Genomic DNA, 26,472 nt, shown 5'->3' on the forward strand with positions numbered 1-26,472 from the left:
ATGTTTTAGATATTTTTGAAAAAATAAAGTATTAAGTATCAAAAAAAAAAAAACCAAACTGAGAGGTGAAGGTTGATGGCCAACTATAAACAGTATTCTTATGAAACAGTGAAAAATAGAAAGGAAAAATGTCTTGGGATAGCTTGACATGAGATCCAGCTTAGCCATATCATCCCAAGAGTATTTAGAGATGACACTAGGAGAAAAACAAAATGTGTGAATCCAACAGATTACCAGCATTTCTGGAGAATTCTACTGCTGTTATCACTGACAGTGGGACTACCACAATTAGGACTTTTTAAAATTTTTGGTAAATAGTATTTTATTTTATCCAACTACATGTAAAGATAGATTTCAACATTTACTTTTTTAAATACGATTTCAAGTTCCAAATTTTTCTCCCTCACTTCTATTGCTCCTCCCTCCCCAAGACAACTAGCAATCTTCTATAGATTATACATGTGCAATCATGGGAATGTTTTCACATTAGTCAAGTTGTGAAAGAAGAAGCAGAACAAAGGGAAAAGGCACACACAAAAAAAGTGAAAATAACATGCTTAGATCTGCGTTCAGACTCCATAGTTCTTTCTTTGGATGTATATATCATTTTCCAGCACTCTTTGCCTTACTTCTCCAAAAGTCTCATGATAGAAAATGCTATTCATATCCTGAGAAAGAACTATGAATTCTGAATGCAGATCGAAGCATACTATTCACTGCTTTTTTTTTCTTTTTGTCTTGTTTCTTCTTTCTTGTGGTTCCTCTTCTAATTCTTCTTTACAACATGATTAATGTGAAAATGTTTAATAGGAATGTATATGTAGAGCCTGTATCAGATTGTATGACGTCTTGGAGAGAGAAAAAGGGAGAGAGGGGGAAAAATTTAAAACTCAAAAGCTTATGGAAATGAAATGTTGAAAACTTTCGTCTTTTGCGTAACAGAATTAGAATTAAAGTTGTGGTGATTGCATTATTTTCCAAATAAACACACAAAATGCAAGTTATAACCAATTAGTGGTCAAGTCCAACAACAGATCTTAACAAGCAAGTGCTGGCAGGTGAGCATGTCTCACACTGTTTGGAAGTACAGCATGTGTTGGCAGGAATATGTGCACGTAATGACTTGTTTACAAGACTATAGTATATGGTTACATGACACAATATTGCATCATCAAAATCTCAATGCAGGAAAAATACCACAAATTTACAATAAATTAGGATGTCATTTTTAAAAATAATATTTTATATATTTTTTGAAATGATGCAAGGAAAAAAAAAACCCATTAAAGGGTAAAGAAAGTAGATTTCCAGAGGGGCAATGAGTAAGTTTTTTTTTGAAAAGGGGGTGGTAGGTCAAATAAGTTGGGGAACTTTTGTCTCAGATCACTGTATTGCTGAGAAGACCTAACTCAATCATAGTTGATCATAGCAGCATTACTGTTACTGCATACAATGTTCTGGTTCTGCTCACTTCACTCAGCAGCAACTCATGTAAGTCTTTCTAGGTTTTTCTGAAATCTACCTGCTCATCATTTCTTATCGCACAAAAGTATTCTATTACATTCATATACCACAACTTGTTCATCCATTCCCCAATTGATGGGCATCTCCTCAATTTCTAATTCTTTGCCACCACAAAAAGAACTGCTGTAATTATTTTTATACATGTAGGTCCTTTTCCTGTTTTTATGATCTCTTTGGGATACAGACCTAGAAGAGGTATTGCTGGGTCAAAGGGTATGCACATTTTTATAGCCCTTTGGGCATAGTTCCAAATTACTCTCCAGAATGGCTGGATCAGTTCACAACTCCACCAACAATGCACTAGTGTCCAATTTTCTTGTATCTTCTCCAACATTTATCATTTTCCTCTTCTATCATATTAGCCAATCTGATAGGTGTGAGGTGGTATATCAGAGTTGCTTTTTAATTTGCATTTCTCTAATTAATAGTGATTTAGATAATTTTTTTTATATGACTACAGATAGGTTTAATTTCTTCATATAAAAACTAGCTATTCATATACTTTGACCACTTATCAACTGAGGAATGACTTGTATTCTTATAAATTTGATTCAATTCTCTATATAGTTGAGAAATTAGGCCTTTATCAGAAACACCTGCTGTAAAAATAGTTTCCTATCTTTCTGCTTTCCTTCCAATCTTGCTGGCATTGGTTTTGTGTGTGCAAAAACTTTTCAATATAATATAATCAAAATTATCTATTTTGCATTTCATAATGTTCTCTATCTCATTTGGCCATGAATTCTTCTTTTCTCCATAGATCTGACAAGTAAACTATTCTTTGCCCTCTCAATATGCTTATAATATCACCCTTTATGTCTAAATTGTGTACCCATTTTGACCTTATCTTTGTATACGGGGTGAGAAGTTGGTCTATGCCTAGCTTCTGCCCTATTTCCAGTTTTCCCAGCAGTTTTTGTCAAATAGTGAATTCTTATCCCAGAAGCTAGAGTCTTTAGGTTAATCAAACGGTAGATTACTAGTCACTTACTACTGTCTTGTGTACCTAATCTATTCCACTGATCCAGCCCTCTATTTCTTAACCAGGACCAAACAGTTTTGAAGATTGTGCCTTATAATACAGTTTCAGATCTGGTACAACTAGGCCACCTTCCTTTGCATTTTTTTTCCCATTAATTCCCTTGATGTTCTTGACCTTTTGTTCTTCTAGATGAATTTTATTATTTTTTCAAGTTCTATAAAATAAATTTTTGTTAGTTTGATTACTACAGCACTAAGTAAATTAATTTAGGTAGATTTGTCATTTTTATTACATTAGCTCAGCCTACCCACGAGCAATTGTTATTTTTCAATTGTTCAGATCTGACTTTGTCTGAAAAGCGTTTTGTAATTGTGTTCATATAGTTTCTAGGTTTGTCTCAGCAAGTAAACTCCCAAATATTTTATATTGTCTACAGTAATTTTAAATGGAATTTCTTTATCTCCTGCTGCTGAACTTTGTTGGTAATACATAGAAATGCTGATGATTTATGTGGGTTTACTTTATATCCTGTGACTATGCTACGGTTGTTAATTATCTCAAGAAGTTTTTTAGTTGATTCTCTAGGATTCTCTAAGTATACCATCATAACACTTGCAAAGAGCGATAGTTTTGTCTTATTGTCTACTGTAATTCCTTCAATTTCTTTTTCTCCTTTTATTGCTAAAGCTAAAATTTCTAGTGCAATACTGGATAATAGTGGTGACAATGGGCATCCTTTTTCACCCCTGATCTTACTGGGAAGGCTTCTAGTTAGTTTATCCTCATTAATGATCATGCTTGCTGATAGTTTTAGATAGATACTACTCATCAATTTAAGAAAAGCTCCATTTATTCTTATGGTCTCTAGTGTTTTTAATAGGAAGGGGCGCTGTACTTTGCCAAAAGTTTTTTCTCTATCCATTGAGATAATAATATAATTTATGTTGGTTTTGGTGTTACTGATATGGTCAATTATGCTAATAGTTTTCCTAATACTGAACCAGCCCTTCATTCCAGGTATAAATCCCACCTGGTCATAGTGTTATTATCCCAGTGATAAATTCCTGTAATCTCTTTAATATTTTACTTAAAATTTTTGCATCAATATTCATTATGTAAATTGGTCTCTGTTCTGGCTTGTCCTGGTTTAGGTAACAGCACCATATTTGTGTCATAAAAAGAATTTGGTAAGATTTCTTCATTTATCTTTCCAAATAGTTTATATAGTATTGAAATTAACTGTTCTTAAAAAAAATTAATTGTTCTTAGTAGAATTCACTTGTAAATCCATCTGGCCCTGGAAATGTTTTCTTAGGGAGTTCACTGGCGCCTTGTTCAATTTCCTTTTCTAAAATGAGGTTAAATAGCTCCTAATTATTGCTTTAATTTCCTCTTCATTGGTGGTGAATTTACCCTCTTCATTTTTGATACTGGTAATTTGGTTTCCTTTTTTTAAAAAGAAAATTAATCAAGATTTGTCTATTTTATTTGTTTTTTCACAAAACCAACTCTTAATTTTCTTTATTGTTCAATAGTTTTCTTACTTTCAATTTTGTTAATCTCTCCTTTGAGTTTCAGAATTTCTAATCTGGTATTTAATTTGGGATTTTTAATTTGTTCTTTTTCTAGCTTTTTAAATTGCATGCCCAATTCACTGATCTGCTCTTTCTCCATTTTATTCACTTTAGAGATATAAAATTTTCCCACGCACTGCTCTGGCTGCATCCCATAAATTTTGGTATGTTGTCCCATTATTGTCATCCTCTTGGATGAAATTATTGTTTCTATGATTTGTTGTTTGACCCACTCATTCTTTAGGATTAGATTATTTAGTTTCCAATTAACTTTTAATCTATCTTTCAATGGCCCTTTATTTCATGTAATTTTTATTGCATCATGATCTGAAAAGGATGCATTTAATATTTTTAACTTTCTGCATTTGACTGAGGTTTTTATGCCCTAATACATGGTCAATTTTTGTGTAGGTGCCATATACCACTAAGGAAAAGGTATATTCCTTTCTATCCCCATTCAATTTTCTCCAAAGGTCTATCCTATCTAACTTTTCTAAAATTCTATTCACTTCCTTATTTCTTATTTATTTTGTGGTCAGATTTAGGGGAGGTCCCCTAAATTTAGGTTGAGGTCCCCTACTAGCATAGTTTTGCTGTCTATTTCTTCCTGTAACTCACTTAACTTCTCCTCTAAGAATGTGGATGCTATATCACTTGGTACATGTATGTTTAGTATTGATATTACTTCATTGTCTATAATACCTTTTAGCATATGTAATTTCCTTGTCTCTTTTAATTAGATCTATTTTTGCTTTTGCTTTGTCTGAGATCAGGATTGCTATCCCTGCTTTTTTTTACTTCAGCTGAAGCATACTATATTCTGCTCTAGCCTTTTACCTTTACTCTGCATGTTACCTATAAACAACATATTGTAGGATTTTGGTTTTTAATCCACTCTGCTGCTTCTTCCATTTTACGTGAAGTTCATCACATCTACCTTCACAGTTATGATTACTGTGTATTTCTCTCCAACCTACTTCTCTCTCCTCCTTTCACCCTGTCCCTCCCCACCAGTATTTTGCTTTTGATGACTGCCTCCCTCAATATTTTCTCCCTTCTCTTAGCCTCCCTCTTTCTTTTCCCCTTCCCCTCCTGCTTCCCTATAGATTAAAATAGATTTCTATACCCAACTGAGTGTATATGTTATTTCCTTTTTGAGCCAAATCCAATGAGAGTAAGATTCAAACAATGCTCACCCTCTCCCTTCTTTCCTTCTACTGTAATAGTTCTTTCATGCCTCTTCATGTAATTCTTTTAGAGGTCTGATTTAACATTGTTTCGGAGGGAAATCGGAAGATGTCAGGCAACTTCCTGGCTCTCTTTGCTCTCTTGGCTCCACCCATAATTAGGACATTTACACCTCAGTACATCATGTGCTCACAGAGAAGGTACAAACAAGCACTCAAGGACATGAAATATGAAGAACATCTTTGACTAGGACCAAGTACATACAGAGAAATCTGTGTAGGAAGTCACAAAATTTTCAATGTACTAAGATCAACTTTCCAAGACTTTTCAAAGAAGGGAAGATACAAAATAAATGGAAAACAAAGCAAATGTTATTAACACTGCCCTAAGGTAAGCCTGAGGGGATCAGTCACTACTAACCAATGATGCCTTTTTATCTCTATAAAATCTTTACAAGAATGAGCCATATTAAAGGATCACTGATTTAAATCTGAGAAGAAAACAAGCAGTTTTGATAAACTATTTTCTACAACAAATTCAATCTTCCTGGTCACACAAACAACTGAAAAATAGAGAGACTATAAGATCTTGTTATTTGTTAATTACAAAAAAGTATGTGATTCAGAAAAAAAAAAACTTTAAACATTCTCTTCCAGCAAGGTGTCTCTTATACTAAAATTAAGATCATATTAAATTCCTTGAGAGATGAAACCTCAGAAATAACTTTGTTTAATGATTCTCTAATTGTTTACTTCTTAGTGCCCCAGGCAATCTTCTATAGACTCTATGTGGAAAAACAAAGGGAATTTCTTCATGGGGAGTTCCCAAATATTATATATATGTATGCTTATGTGTGTATCTATATCTACATATATGCAGGCACACACATATACACGTGTGCGTGTGTGTGCGTGTGTGTGTAGGAATAAAACAGGGATAAATGTTCACCAAATGTTTTAGCTAAATACAGAAGCCCAAATTATGAACTACAAACTCCAAAAGAAGGAAAGATTTCCAAAAACATGATGAGGTCCCCAAGATGTTCCTTTCTGGACATTTTGCTAATTGCAACACAACCCAGAATACCTGAAGGACTCCCTCAATGAGACTGAAAGTCTCTTATACAAAGAGACCAACCTAACAATCTAAAAGGTAAAAAATCAAGCGAGAATATTTATCATTTAGACTATGACAGAGAAGGATTTTTATTCTGAATTTATCATCAAAAAAGATCATTTCCACATACACAGTAAAACAGAAAAGGGATTATATATGAAACTAAGAATCTCTACTTGCTTTTTCTTTTTAGGAACATAATAAATTCAGTATGTACACATTACTTTCAAAGCTGTCCTGATTATCTATGATTCATTCTGCCCTGCCTTCTGTTTTTATTTGTGCTTTTTAAGATAATCCTTCGATGATATTTTTTTCCTTTCGCTGTCCTCAGCCTACCTCTCATTCCCATCTCTCCTCCCCCAGAGAAAGAAAAACCCTTGTAACAAATAAGCATAATCAAACAAAATAAATCTACTAATTTACAATGCCCAAATATATGTCTCATTCTCTTTATTGAGCTTCATTAGGATACTGGGTTTATGGTTGGTCATTGTACTGATCCTCTAGAGTTCTTAAGTCCTTTAAAGTTATTTGTCTTACAATGTTGCTGTTACTGTGTAATTTAACTCTTGATCAATTCATATAAGTCTTACCAGGTTTCTCTGAAAACATCAACTATTTCTAAACGCTGATTTTTTTTAAAAATTGTGAGTTCTTGATAGAGTCTGAATACAGACTTTTTTACTTTATTTTTCTTGGGTTTTTTTTTTTTCTGTTTTCTTTTACATGACTAATAAGGAAATGTATTTTCCAGGACTACACATGTATAACCTACATAAAATTGCTTGCTCAATGAGGGGGGATAGGGACGGAATTTGGAACTCAATTTTAAAAATGAATGTTAAAAATTGTTTTTAAATCTGGCCTCAGACACTTGACACTTACTAGCTATGTGACCCTGGGCAAGTCACTTAACCCTATTGCCTAGCCAAAAAAGCAGGGAAAAAAAAAAAAAAGTTTCCTGTGCAGTTGAATGAAATTATGCTATTATATCTCATTCCATAGTTAATAATACATTTATAAAACAGACTTAGGTTTTTTTAAAGCTATTTTAAGTAGATCTCCATTAAAATCTTGCTCTGAAAAAAATTGTGAGTTCTGAATTCTCTTCCTCCTTCCTACTCCTCCCTTACCCACTGACAAGGCAAGAAATGTGATATCAAGAAAAATATATTTACATATTAGCCATGTTACAAGGAAAAAAGTAATAAAAATAAAGTTAAAAATTATGGTTCAATCTGGACTCAGATTCCTTCAGTTCTCTCTTTGGAGGTGGATAGCATTTTTCATCACAAATCCTTCAGAACTGTCTTGGATCATTGTATTGATCAGGATAGCTAAGTCATTCACAGTTGATTATCATACAACATTGTTGTTACTGTGTACAATGTTCTCCTGGTTCTACTCACTTTACTTTGCATCAGTTCCTATAAATCTTTCCAGGTTTTTCTGAAATCATTCTGCTCGTCATTTCTTACAGCACAATAATATTCCATTGCAATCATATACAGCCATTCCCCAATTGATGGACATCCCCTCAATTTCCAATTCTTTGCCACCACAAAAAGAGTTGCTATAAATATTTTTGTACAAATAAGTCCTTTCCCCTTTTTTTTTGCTTTGTTTTGGATCTCTTTGGTTTTTGTTTTGTTTGTTTTTTTTTTTGGTGAGGCAATTGGGGTTAAGTGACTTGCCCAGGGTCACAAAGCCAGCAAGTGTCAAGTCTCTGTTCTGAGACTGGATTTGAACTCAGGTCCTCCTGACTCCAGGGCCGGTACTCTATCCACTGCACCACCTAGCTGTCCCTGAATCTCTTTGTATCACAGACCTAGTGGTACTGCTGGATCAAAGGGTATTCAGTTTTATAGCCCTTTGGGCATAGTTCCAAATTGCTCTCCAGAATGGCTGGATCAGTTCACAACTCCACCAACAATGCATTAGGGCCCTAGTTTTCCCACACCCTATCCAACATTTGCCAATGGTGTGAGGTGATACCTCAGCTGTTTTAATGTGCACTTCTCTAATCAATAGTGATTTTGAGCATTTTTTTCATAATACTACAGAGAGCTTTGATTTCTTTGTCTGAAACTGCCTGTTCATATCCTTTGACCATTTATCAATTGGGGAAATGACCTGTATTCTTATAAATTTGACACAGTTCTTTATGTATTTGAAAAATGAAGGCTTTATCAGAGACATTTATAAATTTCCCCCCAGTTTCCTGCCTTCCTTTTAATCTTGGCTACACTCGTTCTGTTTATGCAAAAACTTTTCATTTTCGTAATCAAAATTACCCATTTTATATCTCACAATGCTCTCTTGTTTAGTCATAGATTCTTCCCTTATCCATAGATCTAATAGGTAAACTATTTCGTGCTCCACTAATCTCACCTTTTATGTCTAAATTTTGTACCCATTTTGACCATATCTTGGCATATGGTGTAAGATATTTGTCTATACCTAGCTTCTGCCAAACTGCCTTCCAGTTTTCCCTGCAGTTTTTGTCAAATAGTGAGTTCTTGTCACAAAAGTTTAAATTCTGGGGTTTATCAGACACAAGATTACTATGGTCATTTCCTACTGTGTACTGTGTACCTAATCTATTCCACTGATCCACCATTCTGTTTCTTAGCCAGATTGTTTTGTTGATCAATACTTAGCAGTACAGTTTGAAATCCAGTACTGATAAGCTGCCTTCCTTCAATTTTTTTTCATGGATTCCCTTGATATTCTTGACCTTTCATTCTTCCAGATAAATTTTATTTTTTTTTTCTAGCTCTATAAAATAATTCTTTGGTAGTTTGATTGGTACAGGACTATTTGAGTAATAAGTAAATTAATTTAGGTAGAATTGTCATTTTTATTATATTGGCTTGGCCTACACATGAACCATTAATATCTTTCCAATTGTTTAGGTCTGTCTTTATTTGTGCGAAGTGTTTTGTAATTGTGCTAATTTAGTTCCTAGGTTTGTCTCAGCAGGTAGCTTCCCAAGTATTTTATACTGTCTACAATAATTTTAAATGGAATTTTTCTATCCTTTGGTGTTTGACTTTGTTGGTAATATACAGAAATGTCGACGATTTATGTGGGTTTATTTTACATCTTGCAACTTTGCTAGAGTTATTGTTTCAGCTACTTTTTAAGTTGATTTTCCAGGATTCTCCAAGTATAACATTATATCATTTGAAAAGATTGAGTTTTGTTCTTCACTGCCTATTTTAATTACTTCAATTTCTTTTTCTTGTCTTACTGCTATAGCTAGCATTACTAGTACGATACTGAATACTAATGGTGACAATGGACATACTTGTTTGACCTCTGTTATTACTAGAAGGCTTCGACCTTATCCCCACATATATATATATATATACACACACATATGCTTCCTGGTGGTTTTAAATATACTACTTATTTTAAGCAAAGCTTCATTCATTCCTGTTGAAGAAATTAAAACGATTCTGTCTCAGTTTATAATTGATTCTATTCTGTTAATGGCCCATTTTTGATTGCTCAAGTCACATTTCTTTGTCTCTGTGCCTATGTTCAGTTCTCCTGCTAACTGTTCCTCTATTCTTGCCTCAAGGAAATCTGTTATCATTGAGGGATACAGGGAGTTGGTCCATTCTCTCTAACTTTGCAGGTGGACTCAAACAATGAACATTTCTTCATTAGTTACATGAACTCAGCCTCCCCTTTGAGTTGGCTAAACAAAAACCTGTTATTCCTCATTCCTTCAGATCCTAGAAAATTCCATGACATCTTTTTGCTATCTTTGAAGTCCTACAAGCTGATCTGATATATTTCTACAAGATATACTATCCTTCCTTGCCTCTCTTTTTACAATTAAGGAGGGTCTTTCTCTGAGCTAGGGAGTCTGCTATCTCTGACCCACTATTAATGACCTCAGGATGCAGATGGGTCCCATAAATCAATTGAGCATTTCTGGTGCTAGCCTTCTCTTCTTGTATAACTAATGTTCCTACCACCATGATGCTGCCTACCCTGTAACCAACTGCATTTTCTTCCCCACCTACTAAACTCTGTACTCCTCAAACTATATTAAGAATGTTGAGCCCTACCTCAGGATCTGTTCAGTGTGAGGCCATTGATTCAATTTATTGGTTACTGTTAGCCTAACTAATAAATTGATCATGCTCAGACCACTGTTTATCAGTTTACCTTAATTTTCAAATGTAACAGTATGCTCTCTAGAATTTTTAATAGGAATGAAAGTTGCATTTTGTCAAAAGCTTTTCCTGCATGTAGTGAGATAATCATATGATTTTTGTTGTTTTTGTTACTGATATGGCCAATTATACTGAGAATTTTCCTAATATTGAACTCGTCCTGCATTCCTGGTATAAATCACACCTGGTCATAATGTATGATCTTTGTGATATATTGTTGTAATCTCCTTACTAGTATTTTATTTTAAAAATTTGCATTAATGTTCATTAAGGAAACTGGTCTGTAGTTTTCTCTCTCTGTTTTGGCTCTTCCTGATTTAGGTATCAGAACCATATGTCTGTCATAAAAGGTATTTGGTAGGACTCCTTCTTTGTCTGTTTTTCCAAATAGTTTATATAGTATTAGAATTGTTCTTTAAATGTTTGGTTGAAGTCACTTGTGAATCCATCAGATCTCAGGAATTTTTTTCTTAGGGAGCTCATTTATGGCACATTCGATTTCTTCTTCTAAGCTACGGTTATTTTAGTACTCTATTTCCTCTTCTGTTAATCTGCGCAATTCACATTTTTAAAAAAATGTTCATCCATTTCACTTAGATTGTCAGATTTATTGGAATATAATTGGGCAAAATAATTCCTAATGATACTTTAATTTAATCTTCATTGTTGGTGCATTCTCAGTTTATAATTGATTCTATTCTGTGTTACCGGTCCATTTTTGATTGCTCAAGCCACATTTTTTTGTCTCTGTGCCTATGTTCAGTTCTCCTGCTAACTGTTCCTCGATTCTTGCCTTTAAATTTTTGATACTGGTAATTTAGTTTTATTCTTTCTTTTTTAAAAATCAAATTAACCAGTGGTTTATCCATTTTATTGTTTCCCCCCCTAAAATCAGCTCCTGTTTTGTTAAGTGTAAGGTTTTTTTTAACTTTCATAATTTTTTTAACTTTCATTTTTATTAATCTCTCCTTTTTTCAGGATTTCCATTCTGATGCTTAGTTGGGGATTTTTTTTTTAGGCAACTGGGGTTAAGTGACTTGCCCAAGGTCACACAGCTAGTAAGTGTCAAGTGTTTGGTCTGAGGCTGGATTTGAACTCAGGCCCTCCTGACTTCAGGGCCAGTGCTCTATCCACTGCGCCACCTAGCTGCCCCTTGGTTGGGGATTTTTAATGGGTTTTTTTCCCCCAGTTTTTTAAACTCTATGCCCAATTCCTTGATCTGCTCTTTCTCTATTTTATTAATATAAGCATTTAGAGTTATAAATTTTCTCCTAAGTACGGTTGGGCTGCATTGCACAAATTTTGTTATGTTATTTCATTGTTGTCATTCTCTTTAATGGAATTGTTTATTGTTTCTATGATTTGTTCTTTTACTCACTCATTCCTTAGAATTAGATTATTTAGTATCCAATTAATTTTAAAGCTATGTTTTCATGGCTCTTTATTGAATGTAATTTTTATGGCATTATGGTCTGGAAAGGACACTTCTAATATTTTTGCTTCTCTGCATTTGTTTGTGAGGTTTTTATGCCCTAATAAATGGTCAGATTTTGTGTGAAGGTGCCATGTACAGCTGAGAAAAAGGTATACTCCTTTCTTTTTTGTAGTTAAATTTATCTAGTTCTGAGGGGAAAAGTTAAGGTCCTCCACTAGCATAGTTTTACTATTTCCTCCTGGAACTTGCTGAACTTTTCCTTTAAGAATTTGGATGCTATGCAATTTGGTGTGAATATATTTAGTACTGATATTACTTCACTGTCTATGGTACCTTTTAGCAAGAGGTGGTTTCCCTGCTTATCTCTTTTAATTAGGACTATTTCTGCTCATGCTTTGTCTGAGACCATGATTGCTACCCCTGCCTTTTTTACCTTAGCTAAAGCATACTAGATCATGCTCTGTATTTTATATTATGCTCCTTATTATGCCCTTATTTTAACTCTGTGTGTCTTTCCGTTTCAAGTATGTTTCCTGTAAACAACATATCATTGGATTCTAGTTTCTAATCTGTTCTGCTATCCACTTCCGTTTTTAAGAATAAGTTCATCCCATTCCCATTCAATTACAATTACTGTCAATTTCCCTCCATCCTAATTTTTTCCTGTTTATACTTCTCTTTTTTTATCCTGTCCCTACTCAAATGTTTATTTTGCTTCTGACCACTGCTCCCTCTTGATTTGCCCCTCCTCTTATCATTATCCCCCAATTCTTCTCTTATCCTCTTCCCTTCCTACTTCCCCATTGGGTACAATAGATTTCTATACCCAACTAAGTATGTATGTTATTCCCTCTTTGAATAAATTCCAGTGACAGTGAGATTCCAGCACTGCCTGTCGTCCCACCTCCCCAATTTTCCCCTTCTATGTAAAAGCTCTTCCTTGTGTGCCTTTTTTTATTTTTTAATTTTTAACATGTGTTTTTAAAACTTTGGGTTACAAATTTTCTCCCTTCCTCTCTCCCCACCCACCCTCATCGAAAAAGCAAGCATCTCAGTACAGGTTATAGATGTGTAGTCAGGCAAAACACTTCCACAGTAGTGCTGTTGTGAAAAACTAAGTATATTTCCCTTCATTCTATCCTACCCCCCATTTATTCTATTCTCTCTTTTGACCCTGTCCCTCCTCAGAAGTGTTTGCTTTTAATTATCCCCTCCCCCAATCTGCCCTCCCCTCTATCAACCCCCTGCTCTCGTCCCCTTCCCCCCCTTATTTTCCTGTAGGGTACGATAGATTTCCATACCCCACTGTGTATGTTATTCCCTCTTTAAGTCAAATCCTATGAAACTAAGATTCACTCATTCCCTCTCACCCTCCCCCATTTCCCCTACACTGTAAAAGTCTTTTCTTGTCTGTTTCACGTGAGATATTTTACCTCATTCTACTTTTCCCTTTCTCCTTCCAGTATAATCCTCTCTCACCCCTTAATTTTATTTTCCAGATATCACCCCTTCATCTTCAACTCACCCTGTGCCCTCTATCTATCTATACATACATATAATTTTTTTCCCTCCCACTACCCTAATACTGACAAAGGACTCATGAGTTACAAATACCACCTTTCCCTGCAGGAATGTAGACAGTTCAACCTTAGTAAGTCTCTAATGATTTCTCTTTCCTGTTTATCTCTTCCATGTTTCACTTGAGTCTTGTTTGTGTGCCTTTTTTTCATGTAAGATAATTTTCCCTATTTTTCCTCTCCCTTCTCTCAGTGTATCCCTCTTTCTCATCCCTTTTTTTTTTTTTTTTTGGAGATCACCCCATCACAGTCAACTCACACCTATACCCTGTCTATGTACACTACTTCTAATTGTCCCAATGATAAAGTTCTTAGGAATTAAAAGTATTATTTTCCCACGTAGGAATGTAAACAGATTAACCACATCAAGTCCCTTATGATTTCATGTTTTCTTTTTTATGCTTAAGTCTTGTGTTTAAATGTCAAATTTTCTATTCAGCTCTGATGCTTTCGCCAGGAATGTTTGAAAGTTTTCTATTTATTGAACATTCTCAGTTTTACTGGGTAGGTAATTTTTTTTATTGTAATCCTAGCCTCCTTTGCCTTCCAGAATATCACATTTCAAGCTCTCTTCCTTTAAACATGGAAGCTGCTAAATCTTGTGCAATACTGACTGTGGTTGCATGATATCTGAATTACTTCTTTCTGGATGCTTGCAAAATTTTCTCTTTGACCTGGCAACTCTGGCATTTGGTTACAATATTCCTGGAAGTTTTCATTTTGGGATCTCTTTCAGGAGGTGATCAGTGGATTCTTCCCATTTCTATTTTACATTCTGGATCTAAGATATTGGGGCAGTTTTCCTTGAAAATTTCTTGACATATGATGTCTAAGTCTTTCTTTGACCATGGCTTTCAGGCATTCCAATAATTCTTAAATGGTCTCTCCTGGAACTATTTTCTAGGTCCCTTGTTTTTCTGATGAGATATTTAATTTTCTTCTATTTTCTCATTCTTTTGACTTTGTTTTATTGTTTCTTAAGTCTCATGGAGTCATTAGCTTCTACTTACCCAATTCTAATTTTTAAGGAATTATCCTTTTTAGTGTAATTTTATACCTTTTTCCATTTAGCCAATTCAGTTTTTTAGAATTCTTTTCTTCAGTGAGCTTTTGTACCTCTTTTACTATTTGGCCAATTCAGTTTTTTAAAGTGTTATTTCCTTTAGTACTTTTTGGTGGCTTTTACCAAGCTACTGACTCTTTTCATAATTTTTTTTCATCACGTTCACTCCCCCTCCCCCCCAGTTTTTCCTCTACATCTCTTATTTGATTTTTTAAATCTTTTTTGAGCTCTTCCAGGAATTCTTTTAGGGTTTTACATTCAAATTTTTTCTCCCTTTGAGGCTTTGCTTGCAGATGTTCTGACATCAGTATTTTTTCTGAGTTTGTGTCTTGATTTTTCCTGTCACCATAGTATATTTGTACAATCAGGTTCTTTTTCTGTTGTTGTTGCTCACTTTTCCAGCCTATTTCTTGACTTTGAACTCTATTTTAAAGCTGGACTCTGTTCCCAAGGTGGATAGGGGCACTGTCCTAAGCTTCAGGTTTTTTGTGCTGCTGTTTTCAGAACTAGTTCCGGGAATCTGTAAGTTTTTGGTGCATCCAAGACAGTATGATCCAAGGAGAGGTGTGGTTACTACTCTCCTGGGCTGTGCTCTGGCTTTTACTCAGGAAGGGACCTTGCTCCTCTGTAGCTACAAGCTCTAGTGCTCCTCTCTGCCTTGGAACTTTGACAATGACCCTTATTCCTCTGCAGCTACAAGTACTAGTGCTCGTTAGCTCTGGAACTGCAACCAAGGTCTCTGCTCCCTTGTGAAGGACCACAAATACTCTTCTCTACCCTGAAACTCTAGCTAGTGCCTCTACTCCCCTGTAGCTGCAAGTGCTAGTGCTCCTCTGTATGCTGACTGGTATGGAACCGATTAAGTATATTAATTCAGGCAGTATTTCCTTTTGGTACAGCCTACCCATGAGGAATTACTATATCTCTAATTATTCAGGTTAGTATGACATACTCCTAAATTAGAAGTCCACGAAATTAATCTATCAGTATATAGCTTCCTCTTAGACAGACAATACAGATGGATGTTTAGCTGGGCCCAAAATAGTATAGGAAGAGAACTAACTAGATTACATATGGCAAACTACACAGCACTTTCAACAATCCCAGATAATCCACAACATAAAAATCCATCTTTTTAACATCAGTATTCCCCTAGTGATGTCATATGGCTATGAGTTATGGAAAACCACAATCCCCAAAAAACCCCAAATCTCAGGTGACTTAAAGTGAAATAGAGAAACATCATTAGGATACAGCATATTAACCAATGATGATCTGTCCACAAGTGAGAGCATAAAAGATATCATCCAGAAGATCTATAGTTGGAAAAGTAGGTCAATCACATAATGAGAGTAAGGAATGAAAGACAGAATTCAAATGCTAAAACTTTTACCAGTGACTTTTTTTTCCCGAAAGTCCAGAAGACCACCAGCACATTGGGTATATCCTCAATGGAAGACTTAAGAGAGGACATGGATAAAAATAAAAATGGATGAGAAGGGTATGAATGGATCATGAGCTGTATTACTGCAGGGAGTGAGGATTCATGGATCCAGTGAAGTACTACTACTCTCACCTCTGTTCCTAGCCCTTCTCTTCCTATCAGTCTTCTTTCTAGTTAATAGTAATTTAAGCAAAGAATCAAACTGAGGAGTTTTAACAAATAATTTTGGATAAAATAACAAAAAAGGATGGTTAGTCTATAGATATCTAGTTCACTATTTACATACTTCAAAAGATTTGTGATTTAATTGATGTAGGCACTCTTCCAGGAGACACAAGTCTCAATTACTCCAAGACTTAGCAAAATAGTTTCATGAGCTACTGTAGCTAAAACAGTTTTCATTTAGGGGTTAACTGTCCAGTGGTATCCCCTCCCATAACTTAGCTAGACTGCTCCTCAGATTTCAAAACTGCACTCTAAGCCTTTCCAGCTTGGTAGGTCTTGTTTTACCCAAAGTCTACTGCTGTTCTGGTACAGCCTCCGTGAACTCAAGGTCACTGCACATCGGGATGAGGAACTAGATATAAAGGCACGAATTACATAAATTGGCCAAATGTCTTCTTTAATAATTTCAATAAATTTAATAATGCATTATTTGATATAGCCGTCTACTGAAATTCTTCTAAGAAAAAACCCTGAGTTTAAATCTTGGAAGAAATAAATTAACTCTTAAATTTAACAGAAATTTCCCTAATTACCACTTCTGTCTATTTCAAAATATAATAATGTATTGAAGACATATAAAATAGGAATAATCTTCTCACTAGTGAATTTTGCCATTTTCAATGATTAACAACAAATTGTTCCTTCTTATTGCCTCTTTAATGCATATTTATCATGAAGTTATACCAGACTTATTGCTATACTGTATCTATAATGAGCAATGAGTTCCCTCCGTAACATACTAATAGCTTCACCTGATTAGCTAAAAAACACTTCCTACAGTATATCATGTGAATGAAACAGGACACTAACATGATATTGATAATGCAGTTAAAAGTTAATTTAACTGGTAGGGAAGGAAATAATGACAGAAGAGAGGAATACTACTTTGTGAAATTCGGTAGTCCCTTTCTTTCAAGCATTGACTACTGGCTAAACATTAAATGCAATGTGCTAGGAGAGATACAAAGATATCTAAGACTATCCTCAAAGAGTTCATAATCTATTACAGTGGTTAAAACACAGGTATAAATAATTATAAAACATCAAATAACAAGTACACAGAAGACATACAAAGTATTATCAACAATCCAAGCTTCATAAAGGTGGCCCCTAAACTGGGCACTGAAAGATAAGAATGCTCTCTGGACCTTAGTTTCCCCACCTGTAAAAAAACGGGTTGGACTAGATAATCCTTACGGTTGGTTCTCTTTAGCTCTAAGATTCTATGACTTCCAAGTCTGGTCAAAGCATGTATATGTAGTACAAGAAAGGGAGTGAGATCATTGCTGTGTTTGAAAGATGAGTGGGACCAATCTAGACTGGAGAAGAAACTGGAAGGAAAACAGTTATGAGGCTATCCATCTGGGGAATGAACTAGGAAGACAGCAATGAGAACAGAAAGAGAAATATGGATATGATAAGAGATTGTCAAGGCAGACAGATTAGAACTTGATAACTGATTGGAAATGAGGAGTAAAAAAAAAACCAAGAAGTCAGAGAAGACTAAGACTAAGAAGTCATTCCTTTACAATTTCAACTTACGTTTTTCACGGTAACAAAAATGATGATTCATGTTTTTCAAAGTACTTAAATATACACATTACTGAGGTGGAAGTTACAGAGTGGTACTCTGTAAGAGGCAGCAGGGGACCTAGGTTCAAAGTTCAGCTCTGAAGCTCACTCTCCTTGTGACCTTCAGCAGGTTATTGACCCTCTTCATTCCAGGTTTCTCATCCGTTAAATGAGGGGCTCCGTGAGGGTCTCAGATCCCTCCCAGCTCGAGATTTACGACTATGATACCCAAACGTGATTAAGTTGGGTAACCACACAGGACATATGTTAATATCTCAATTTGCTGGTGAGGAAACTGAAGATTGAAAGTTTAAGTGACTTTCCAAAGATCACATGGATAATAACTGGCAGACCTGGGACTAGAGCTGGTCTTCTGATTCATAAACTGGTGCAGTATCCTTAGGGCAAAAAAGGTCAAGTTCATTCCTCCTCCTCTTCTAAAGGCAAGTTAACAACAGACAAAGCTCATTTCCTTCATTTTACCGATGGTTTTGAAATTTTGCTCATTTTTTAAGAGCCTTTGTTTGTATTCCACAGCATTTGCATTTTCTATGAAACACTCAAGAAGGCTAACTTGAAAAAAAATCACTCTCTCTATATATCCACATAGTGCATTTGATGGAACATCTGTCTAACATTATAAACCACAACTGTATATGTACTACTTATATCAATTGCCTAATTTTTGTGAAAAATCACCTTACCTTGCTGGTGTGCTCTGGTGCCTGGTCAGGTGTGCTGCTGAACTCTCCTCCAATCTGAAGGTCACTGGCACAGCAAAATGAATCTCTGAGCTCCGTGAGCTTTTGACTGCCCAACACTAGTAGGGTTTGATAGGGTTTGCGTTCTTTATGCTACAAATCAAACAGCGAGACAAAAATCAGCATCAAAAGGGGAAATATGCCTGCGCCAGGATTAGGGACCTCTCTGCACGCATGGTATACTGGAAACAGTGTTGGACTTAAAAGTAAAGACAGACCCACGTTCAAATCCCATTTCCAACACTTAAAAAGTTATGTTGGCAGCTAAATGAGTTGACCTTATGCAAGACATTTAACCTCTTTAAACATTTTTTTCTTCTTTGCAAAACGGAGAGGCTAATCTTCTACGTATCTCACAGGATTGCTGTAAGGAAAACATTTTGTAAACCTTAAGATATTATATAAATGAGATTTTTTTTTTTTACCATGAGTAGTGAAGTAGATACATATAAGCTAGAGATTACTGTATTTAAATGGAGCAATACTGCTGTCACTGCCACTTTAAATATATCTATACTTCTACCTTTTTTTTTAACATGCTTTTGAATTTATTACATCATTCTGTCCTTAAAACACCCCCAAGGTAGAAACAACAGATATCATCTTTTATCACTTAATGTAATATTAAGGAAAATACAACCATTTTTATACATGTTAAGTGTATGTGTGTATACATATATATTTCTCTCTTTCTTAAGCAGAAGAATTTTTAAAAGTAGGACACTGGTTGCTTAATGACAGAAAAGCCTTCTCTGCAAGAACCCTATCAGTAGATCCAGGTTCAATTTCCAATTAACGTAACCTAGCTTTTCTGTTTTGTTACAGGCAAAGATGTATTGTAGTGGAAAAGAACACTGAACTCAAGAGTAGAATAAATATGTCCAAAACCTAGTTCTGCCACTTTCAGCACACTTAAGGAAGTTGTTTCATGTGTCAGGTTTTCATTTTCCTCATCATTAAAACAAAGGGATTAGATGATCTTTAAGGTCTAGTCCTGCTCTAATATTCAGTGATTTTGTGAAAATTATGTGTCTATTCGTGAGTCCAACAGTTTACGGAGAAATTAGGTATGAATACTAATTTAATGAGGCTGACCTTCCAACCAGGAGATTATCCAACATTCCATTATATTCAAGGTTCTTCCTCATAAACACAAAACCTTTCAATCCAATTCAACAAGCATTTCTAAGTTTTTGAGCCCATGTGGACATTCAGAACCAAAGACAGCCTTTTTAACTCTAAATAGTATTTGGTAGTATTATTTCTGGATCCTGTAGAATGTGAAACAAAGGGAAAGAATAATAAAGGAATTCCAGCTTTTCCAACTGCTTATAGCGCATGTGAAACTAGATTTCTTAAGAGACATTTCAAATTCCAAAATATAGCTCAACTTTTGCCCCAAATCTTGCCCCCTACTGAACTTTCTGCAGAGGACATTCCCCGGTCTCCCAGGTTTATAACCTTCATGTAACCCTTGATTCCTTGCTCCTCTTCACATCAAATCAGTTTATCAGATCCTGCCATTTTGATGTCCACATTTCTCACATCTAACTCTTTCTGGCTTCTTACACAGCTACCTCCTTAATTTAGGCGTTCATTATCTCTTGCCTAGATGGCTGCAATGGCCTAATTGGTCTCTCTGCCTCAATTCTCTTTCCATTCAAATCTATCCTTCACACAACTGTTAAAATTATTTTCCTCAAGAACAGATCTGACCATATCAATCTCCTACTCAATAAACTCCAGTAATTCCCTGTTACCTCTAGAATAAAATATAAATCCTTCTTTCAGTTTTTTAAGCTGTCTTTAAAATTCTTGGTCTCATCTTACTTTTCCAGCCTCATTATACATTTCTCCCTCTTCCCACACTTTGCCACCAGCCAAGCTGACTTTCTCTCTGTACCTCACACACAACACTCCCTATTCCATTCCCATGCCTTCATATTGTTGCGCCTTCTCCCACCCCACTCTGTCCTGGAAGGTACACCGTCCCCCTTTGCCCTCCACTACAAAGAATCCTCTACTTCCTTCAAGACTCAGTTCAAGCAATATCATCTACATGAAGCCTTTTTGATCCCCTCAAATGATAGCATCCTCCTTCCCCTAATTACCCTGTTCTTTATTCTGTATATGCTTATACATACACATACACATGTGTATGCATAGACATGTTATCTCCCCTAACAGAATGGAAGCTCCTTGAAACCAAGGATTATTTCCTTCCTTCCTTCCTTCTTTCTTTCTTTCTTTATGCCTTTGCATTCCCAGTACCTTGCACAGTAGCTGGCACACAGCAGCTGTTTCATGTTTGTTGGTTGGTTATTATATTTGGAGGGGTTTGGGGGAGAGCTCAAGCAAGCCACTGCTTTCACTCCGCCATCTTGCCTCCGCCCCGGTTGGTTATTATAGGAAGCCAATCATGACAACACAGTTAAGAAATTTTATTAGGTTTCAGAACTGACCTTACTAAATATAACAGGATAGAAGATATTCAGAGATAAGATAAGTTCTCCTTCATTAACTAAGTCTGCTGGATTTGATGGCTTCTTTCCTATGGCATGTGACTCCTGATGGGGAAGAAAGGAAAAAATGAACAATGTCTAAATAAGCTTCTAGAATGCAAAAAGCTGTTTTGTATTTCATGACTGATGATGGCCATGATTAAATACATTACTTTAAAAATTCTGATTTATTGATAAAACAAAAGGTTTAAAGAGGATAGAAGAGAAAGTAGATGACCCTATAAATTTCCATGATGCTATAAAATCTCATCTTTTATCTGTCTAAAAATTCCTACTTTTCTTATAGAAAGAGGAGGGACATCCCTCCTGAGAGACGAGGCAGGAATACAAGACCAGGTTCATGTGGGAAACAGAAAAAGAACCAGCAACAGGGTTAGAAACAGATACAAAGTCAGTACTAAGAACAGAACCAAGGAAAGGGGAAAGCACTAGGAGCAGGGCCAAAAGCAAAGCCTGAGCAGGATAAGGGCATCAGTCACTAGGATTATATGTAATTTTTCCTCCTCCTCCTCCCCATACTGCATTCTATACATTCTAAAAAACTGCCTGGGAATTGTGAGTTAAGCATATACAATAAAAAGGCTTCATCAATGCTCAGCCACTAAGCAAGAGGAAATTATTTCATGAGCAGCGAGAGAAAAAGAAGGAATCTTACCATCTCATAGGCAAAGGTTTCTTGTCTGCAGATACGATCTACTGTTATGGTTTCTTCTCGATGCTCCAAGGCCCTCTTTCTAAGTCTATTGGAGTTTTGGAAAAATAAAACTTTAAAAAGTTCATCACTAAAATATCAATGATGTCTATGATTTAAAAATTATATGTAAAACAACATGAAGATTTTCTACAAATAAGTGCTTTAATGCCTATGTTGAGAATTTGTTGATCTCATTGAAAATTGGAAATTTTACTTAATTCTTTCCAGTATATTCAATGAAGATGACTGTGTTAAACACTTAAATGGGAAAACATTTTGTAAATATAACAAAAAAAAACACAAAAACACTACTACTCATTGCCATATCAAACTACTACAAGATCATTTTAATAGAGCTAGAAAAAATAATAAAATTCATCTGAAAAACAAAATGTCAAGAATATTAAGGAAATTAATGAAAAAAGGGAGAAAGAAGAAGATCTTAGCAGCACCAGATCTCAAACTATACTACAAAGCTGAAACCAAAACAATTTGGTATTGGGTGAAACAGAGAGGTTGATAAGTGGAACATGTTAGGTACACAAGATACAGAACCAAATGAACTCAGGAACCTAGCATTTGATAGACCCAAAGATCCTAGTTATTGGGGCAAGAACTTACTAGGTGATAAAAACTGTTGGAAAACTGTAAGAAACTAGGTAGAGGCCAACATCTCACATCATATACCAAGATGAGCTCCAAATGGATACATGATTTAGACATAAAGGGTAATATAAACAAATCAAAGAAACACGGAAATTACCCGTCAGATTTATGGAAAGGTGTTCATGACTGAACAAGAGATAGGGAGCTTCACAGGAGGTAAAATGGACAATTTTGATTACATAAAATTAAAAAGTTTTTCCAATGCAGTTAAAATTAGGTAAAAAGCAGGAGGGGGCGGGTGGAAATCTTTGTAGCAAGTTTCTCTGGAAAAATCTCATTTCTAAGATATCTAAGGAACCAAGTCAAACTTACAAGGATAAGAATCATTCCCCAACTGATAAATGCTTAAAGGATATGAACAAGCAGTTTTCAGAACAGGAAATACAAGGTATCAATATCTATGTGAAAAAATGCTCTAATAACTGCGCTAATAAATGCAAATTAAAACAACTCTGAGAGCAATGCACTCCTATTAGATTGGCTAAGTTGACAAAAAAGGAAAATGACAAATGCTGAAGGAACTGGAGGTTAAACAGGTATTTTAATGTACTGCTGGTGAAGCCATGAACTAGTACAACAATCCTGGGAACTATGACCCAAAAATAATTAAATTGTGCATAACCTTTGATCCAGCTATACCTCCATGAGGTTTATTTCCCCGAGTTCAAAGAAAAAGGAAAAGGACCCATATATACAAATGTATTTATGGCAGCTCTTTTGGCAGCAGCAAGGAATTCTTCCAAGACCCAGTGTGGGAAAAAGAAATATGGCACTAACTCTTCTCATAAAACTTACTTCATTACAATTTATTAAAGGCACAATTTTACCCAGGCAGACCCACAGAATGGAGAGGGGGAGGGAACGTCAGGGAGGTCTAATATGGACAAACTGCCATAGGAAGAGCAAAAATAGCAAGGCATTAAGCAACCTTTTAGTGACAATTTCATAATCATTAGGTTTAATTCATCTTCATTTCCTTGCCAGTCTTCAGTGTATTAGGTCAAATACTTTTCCTACGAATTCCAAAGGTCCAACTAATTAATCAAACAACACCCTACTACTACAGGGTACTATATTTAGAGTGTGAGGCAGGGTAGGAAAGATACAAAGAGGTGTGACAGAAAATCTTCCTTAAGGAGCTAGCAATCTTAAGAGTTAAATGATGATAAGAAACAGAGTATAATTCCAGACAGCAAACTATAAGAACGCTTCGGGTGAGGGAAAGGTCATCGTGAGCTGGGAAGGTGTAAAGGAGATTATACTGCAGGGCCTTACAAATGAGTAGTTTGGATAAGAGAGGGAGTAGTTTGGATGACAGAGGCAGGAGTATGTTCCAAGAGATAAAGTGTAAGCAAAGAAGAGGTGGCAATATAAGAGCACACTAATGTAGGGAGGAATAGTGGTAAATAAACCTAGAAAGGGAAATTGGGGCCAGAATATGGACGGTCTTGAATACCATCAGACTAAGGTATCTGGATTTTATCCTTGAGGTAATGGGAACCCCTGGAAGGTTTTTGAATAGGGAAGTGACAAGATGGAAGTAACACTGTAAAAATTAATCTGACAGCACCATGCAATATGAATGAGATGGGGGGAGAGCAGAAACATAAAACTACTTGGTGAACTTGCTGAAAATTCAAAATTTTCATTCCGACAGACATCTTTTTCTATGAGCGTTTGATTTTCTTTACTGAAATAAACTTTCCAAAGTAACAAAGAGATCTCTCTTTCTCTTTGGCACAACAATAAGGGTTGAATTAGGATGCTGGCAGTAGGAAAGGAAAGAAAGATGTGAGATAAATACCGATTGGATATGGGTCTCAAGGGTCTGGAGAAGTCATGGCTGATTTTTTTTTTTTTAGCCCAGGTGGTATCTGTATCATTAATAGAAATAGTCTGGAACAAGTAAATAAGAGGCTTATGCTTAGAAAACTCATCATACAAATATTTTGAAAGAAATTATATTTCTTAAATGGAATCTACCTTATACTAAAAAGGTATAACAGTATTGTGTGTAGTAAGTATCTTTACTACGTGGAAAATGAACTTTTTAAAATCAAAGTCTACCATACCCCAAAGTCACTAGGTTGGTGTCTTCAGGAATGACTTCTGGATCATCCTCCTCTTCACAGTACTTCAACTTATCCAGGCTAAAGATAGAAATGCAATAACTTAGATATTTTTTACCTATGGGATAACCATCCTTGTCTATTAGGGTGACAATGTCCTGAACAATTAATAAGTAAGGTAAAAAATTGTGATATCACAAATGAAAACTGCATTCAATGAAATATTTTTGGTACAGTTACTCTGAAATGACCACTAGATATAATTGGTAGCTTTAAAATTCTATTCATTCAACAAATCTTCATTGATTAAATAATAGCTAACAATGATGATGATAACTAACATATATACACTTACTGTATGTCAGGAACTGTGCTAAGTACTTCACTACCGTTATCTCATCTGATCCTCACCACAATCCTGGGAAATAGGCACTATTATCATCTCCATTTCACAGATGAAGACACTGAGGCAAACATAGGTTAAGTGACATGCCCAAGGTCACACCGCTGCTAAGTGGCCAGATTTGAACATGAGAACATGACTATTTTTATTCTTCTAATACTGTTAGGGGCAAAATGAGATCAACAAGTCTTTTTCTTTCTCAGAAATGTTTTTTTTTCCCCCCTTGGGGGCGTGTCAGGGAAACTGACCAAAGATATCATCAGTAAGAAAATACTAAGCAGTGCTTCAACCATAAAGAAACTCTCAAAACTGGTATCTGTGATACAATGTCACAGACTGTTGGATTCACATAGATGAGGTAATCATGGCCAGAAGGGAACTTAAATCCGACTTTTTATTTTAAGAGAGGCAACTAAGGTCCAGAGAAGTGAAAAGACTTGCCCAGGGTCACCCAGTAAATGAGATCTAAACCCAGGTCCACTGATTTGTCTCTCCCATTAAACTGTAAGATCTTTGAGGGCAGGAACTGTCTTCTGCCTCTTTTTGCAACCCCAGCGCTGAGCACAAGTGCCTGGCACACAGCAGGCTTAAACTAAATACAGGCTGACTGGTTTGATTCCAATTCCAATGGTCTTTCCATTACCCACCAACTCCTCCTCCCCAAGGGTTTCCCTTATCAGCTTTTGCTACTCTTTTAAGATATGCACCTTTCCAAGTAACAAAGGGATGATAAGTCCCCTGTGTCCCCTTGGAGTAACCCCCCTCCTTTCCTTCCCCATGTCTACTTACTCCCCCCCCCCCCCCCACTCCTCAAAGGTCTATTTCATTTACACGCCGCGGAGGAGTGGCCCAAAGGGGGGGGGTGGGGATGAGGTCTGGGCAGAGCACGGGTCCAGAACGGGACCCTCCTCCCCGCCCCCCGGCCCAGCAGCCGGGGCAGGGGGCCCGAGCACTCACCCACACACGAGGCTCAGCTCGGCCGCGGTCTCCAGGCTGCAGCCCAAGTCCTCGGCCACGGCCGCATCTTCCTCGCCGGCTCCGACCCCGTCCGGGCTGCTGGGCGCGGGAGGCTCCAAGGAGAAGTCACGGACCCCGAGAAGCCTCTCCTTCCACAGGTTCCCCACGGCCTGCACGAGAAAGGGCTTCGTGTTCAGCTCCGGGATCTCGTATTCCGGGAACTTGAACCCGCCCCCACCGCTGGAGGAGCCGCCGCCGTCGCCTACACAACCGGCAGCCATGTCCGCCCTCCTCTGCTACTCGTTCCGCAACAGCCGTGTTTCCAATCCCCGCCCCCCCGCCGCCACGCCCCCCACAGCCGGGAGCGCGGTGCGTGGTAGGATTTGTAGTCTCGAGCAGCGAGCGCCCTCACCTCTCCAACGCGGAGAGCTAACAGCTCAGCCGGGAGAGGAGAAGAGCGAGGCACTACATTTCCCAGAAAGCCTCGCTCATCAACGGAGCAGCCGC

General features: G+C 36.4%; 1 protein-coding gene across 1 annotated transcript in view; it reads right to left on the reverse strand.

The window, feature by feature from the left end:
* The window catches only part of SNAPC3 (small nuclear RNA activating complex polypeptide 3), a 39,314-nt gene extending 13,052 nt beyond the window's left edge, over nucleotides 1-26,262 (reverse strand). The window contains exons 1-5 of the mRNA XM_027862771.1: nucleotides 25,966-26,262; nucleotides 24,609-24,686; nucleotides 21,832-21,916; nucleotides 21,117-21,221; nucleotides 18,598-18,747 (exon numbers count right to left, since the gene is read on the reverse strand). Coding sequence (XP_027718572.1) covers nucleotides 18,598-18,747; nucleotides 21,117-21,221; nucleotides 21,832-21,916; nucleotides 24,609-24,686; nucleotides 25,966-26,246 — 699 coding nt within the window. The 5' untranslated portion in view covers nucleotides 26,247-26,262. The remainder of the gene's footprint in view (nucleotides 1-18,597; nucleotides 18,748-21,116; nucleotides 21,222-21,831; nucleotides 21,917-24,608; nucleotides 24,687-25,965) is intronic.
* Between the last annotated feature and the right edge of the window lie 210 nt (nucleotides 26,263-26,472).

Source organism: Vombatus ursinus, unplaced genomic scaffold (assembly GCF_900497805.2).
Source record: "Vombatus ursinus unplaced genomic scaffold, bare-nosed wombat genome assembly UNPS02014770.1, whole genome shotgun sequence".
Taxonomy (NCBI): Eukaryota; Metazoa; Chordata; class Mammalia; order Diprotodontia; family Vombatidae; genus Vombatus; species Vombatus ursinus.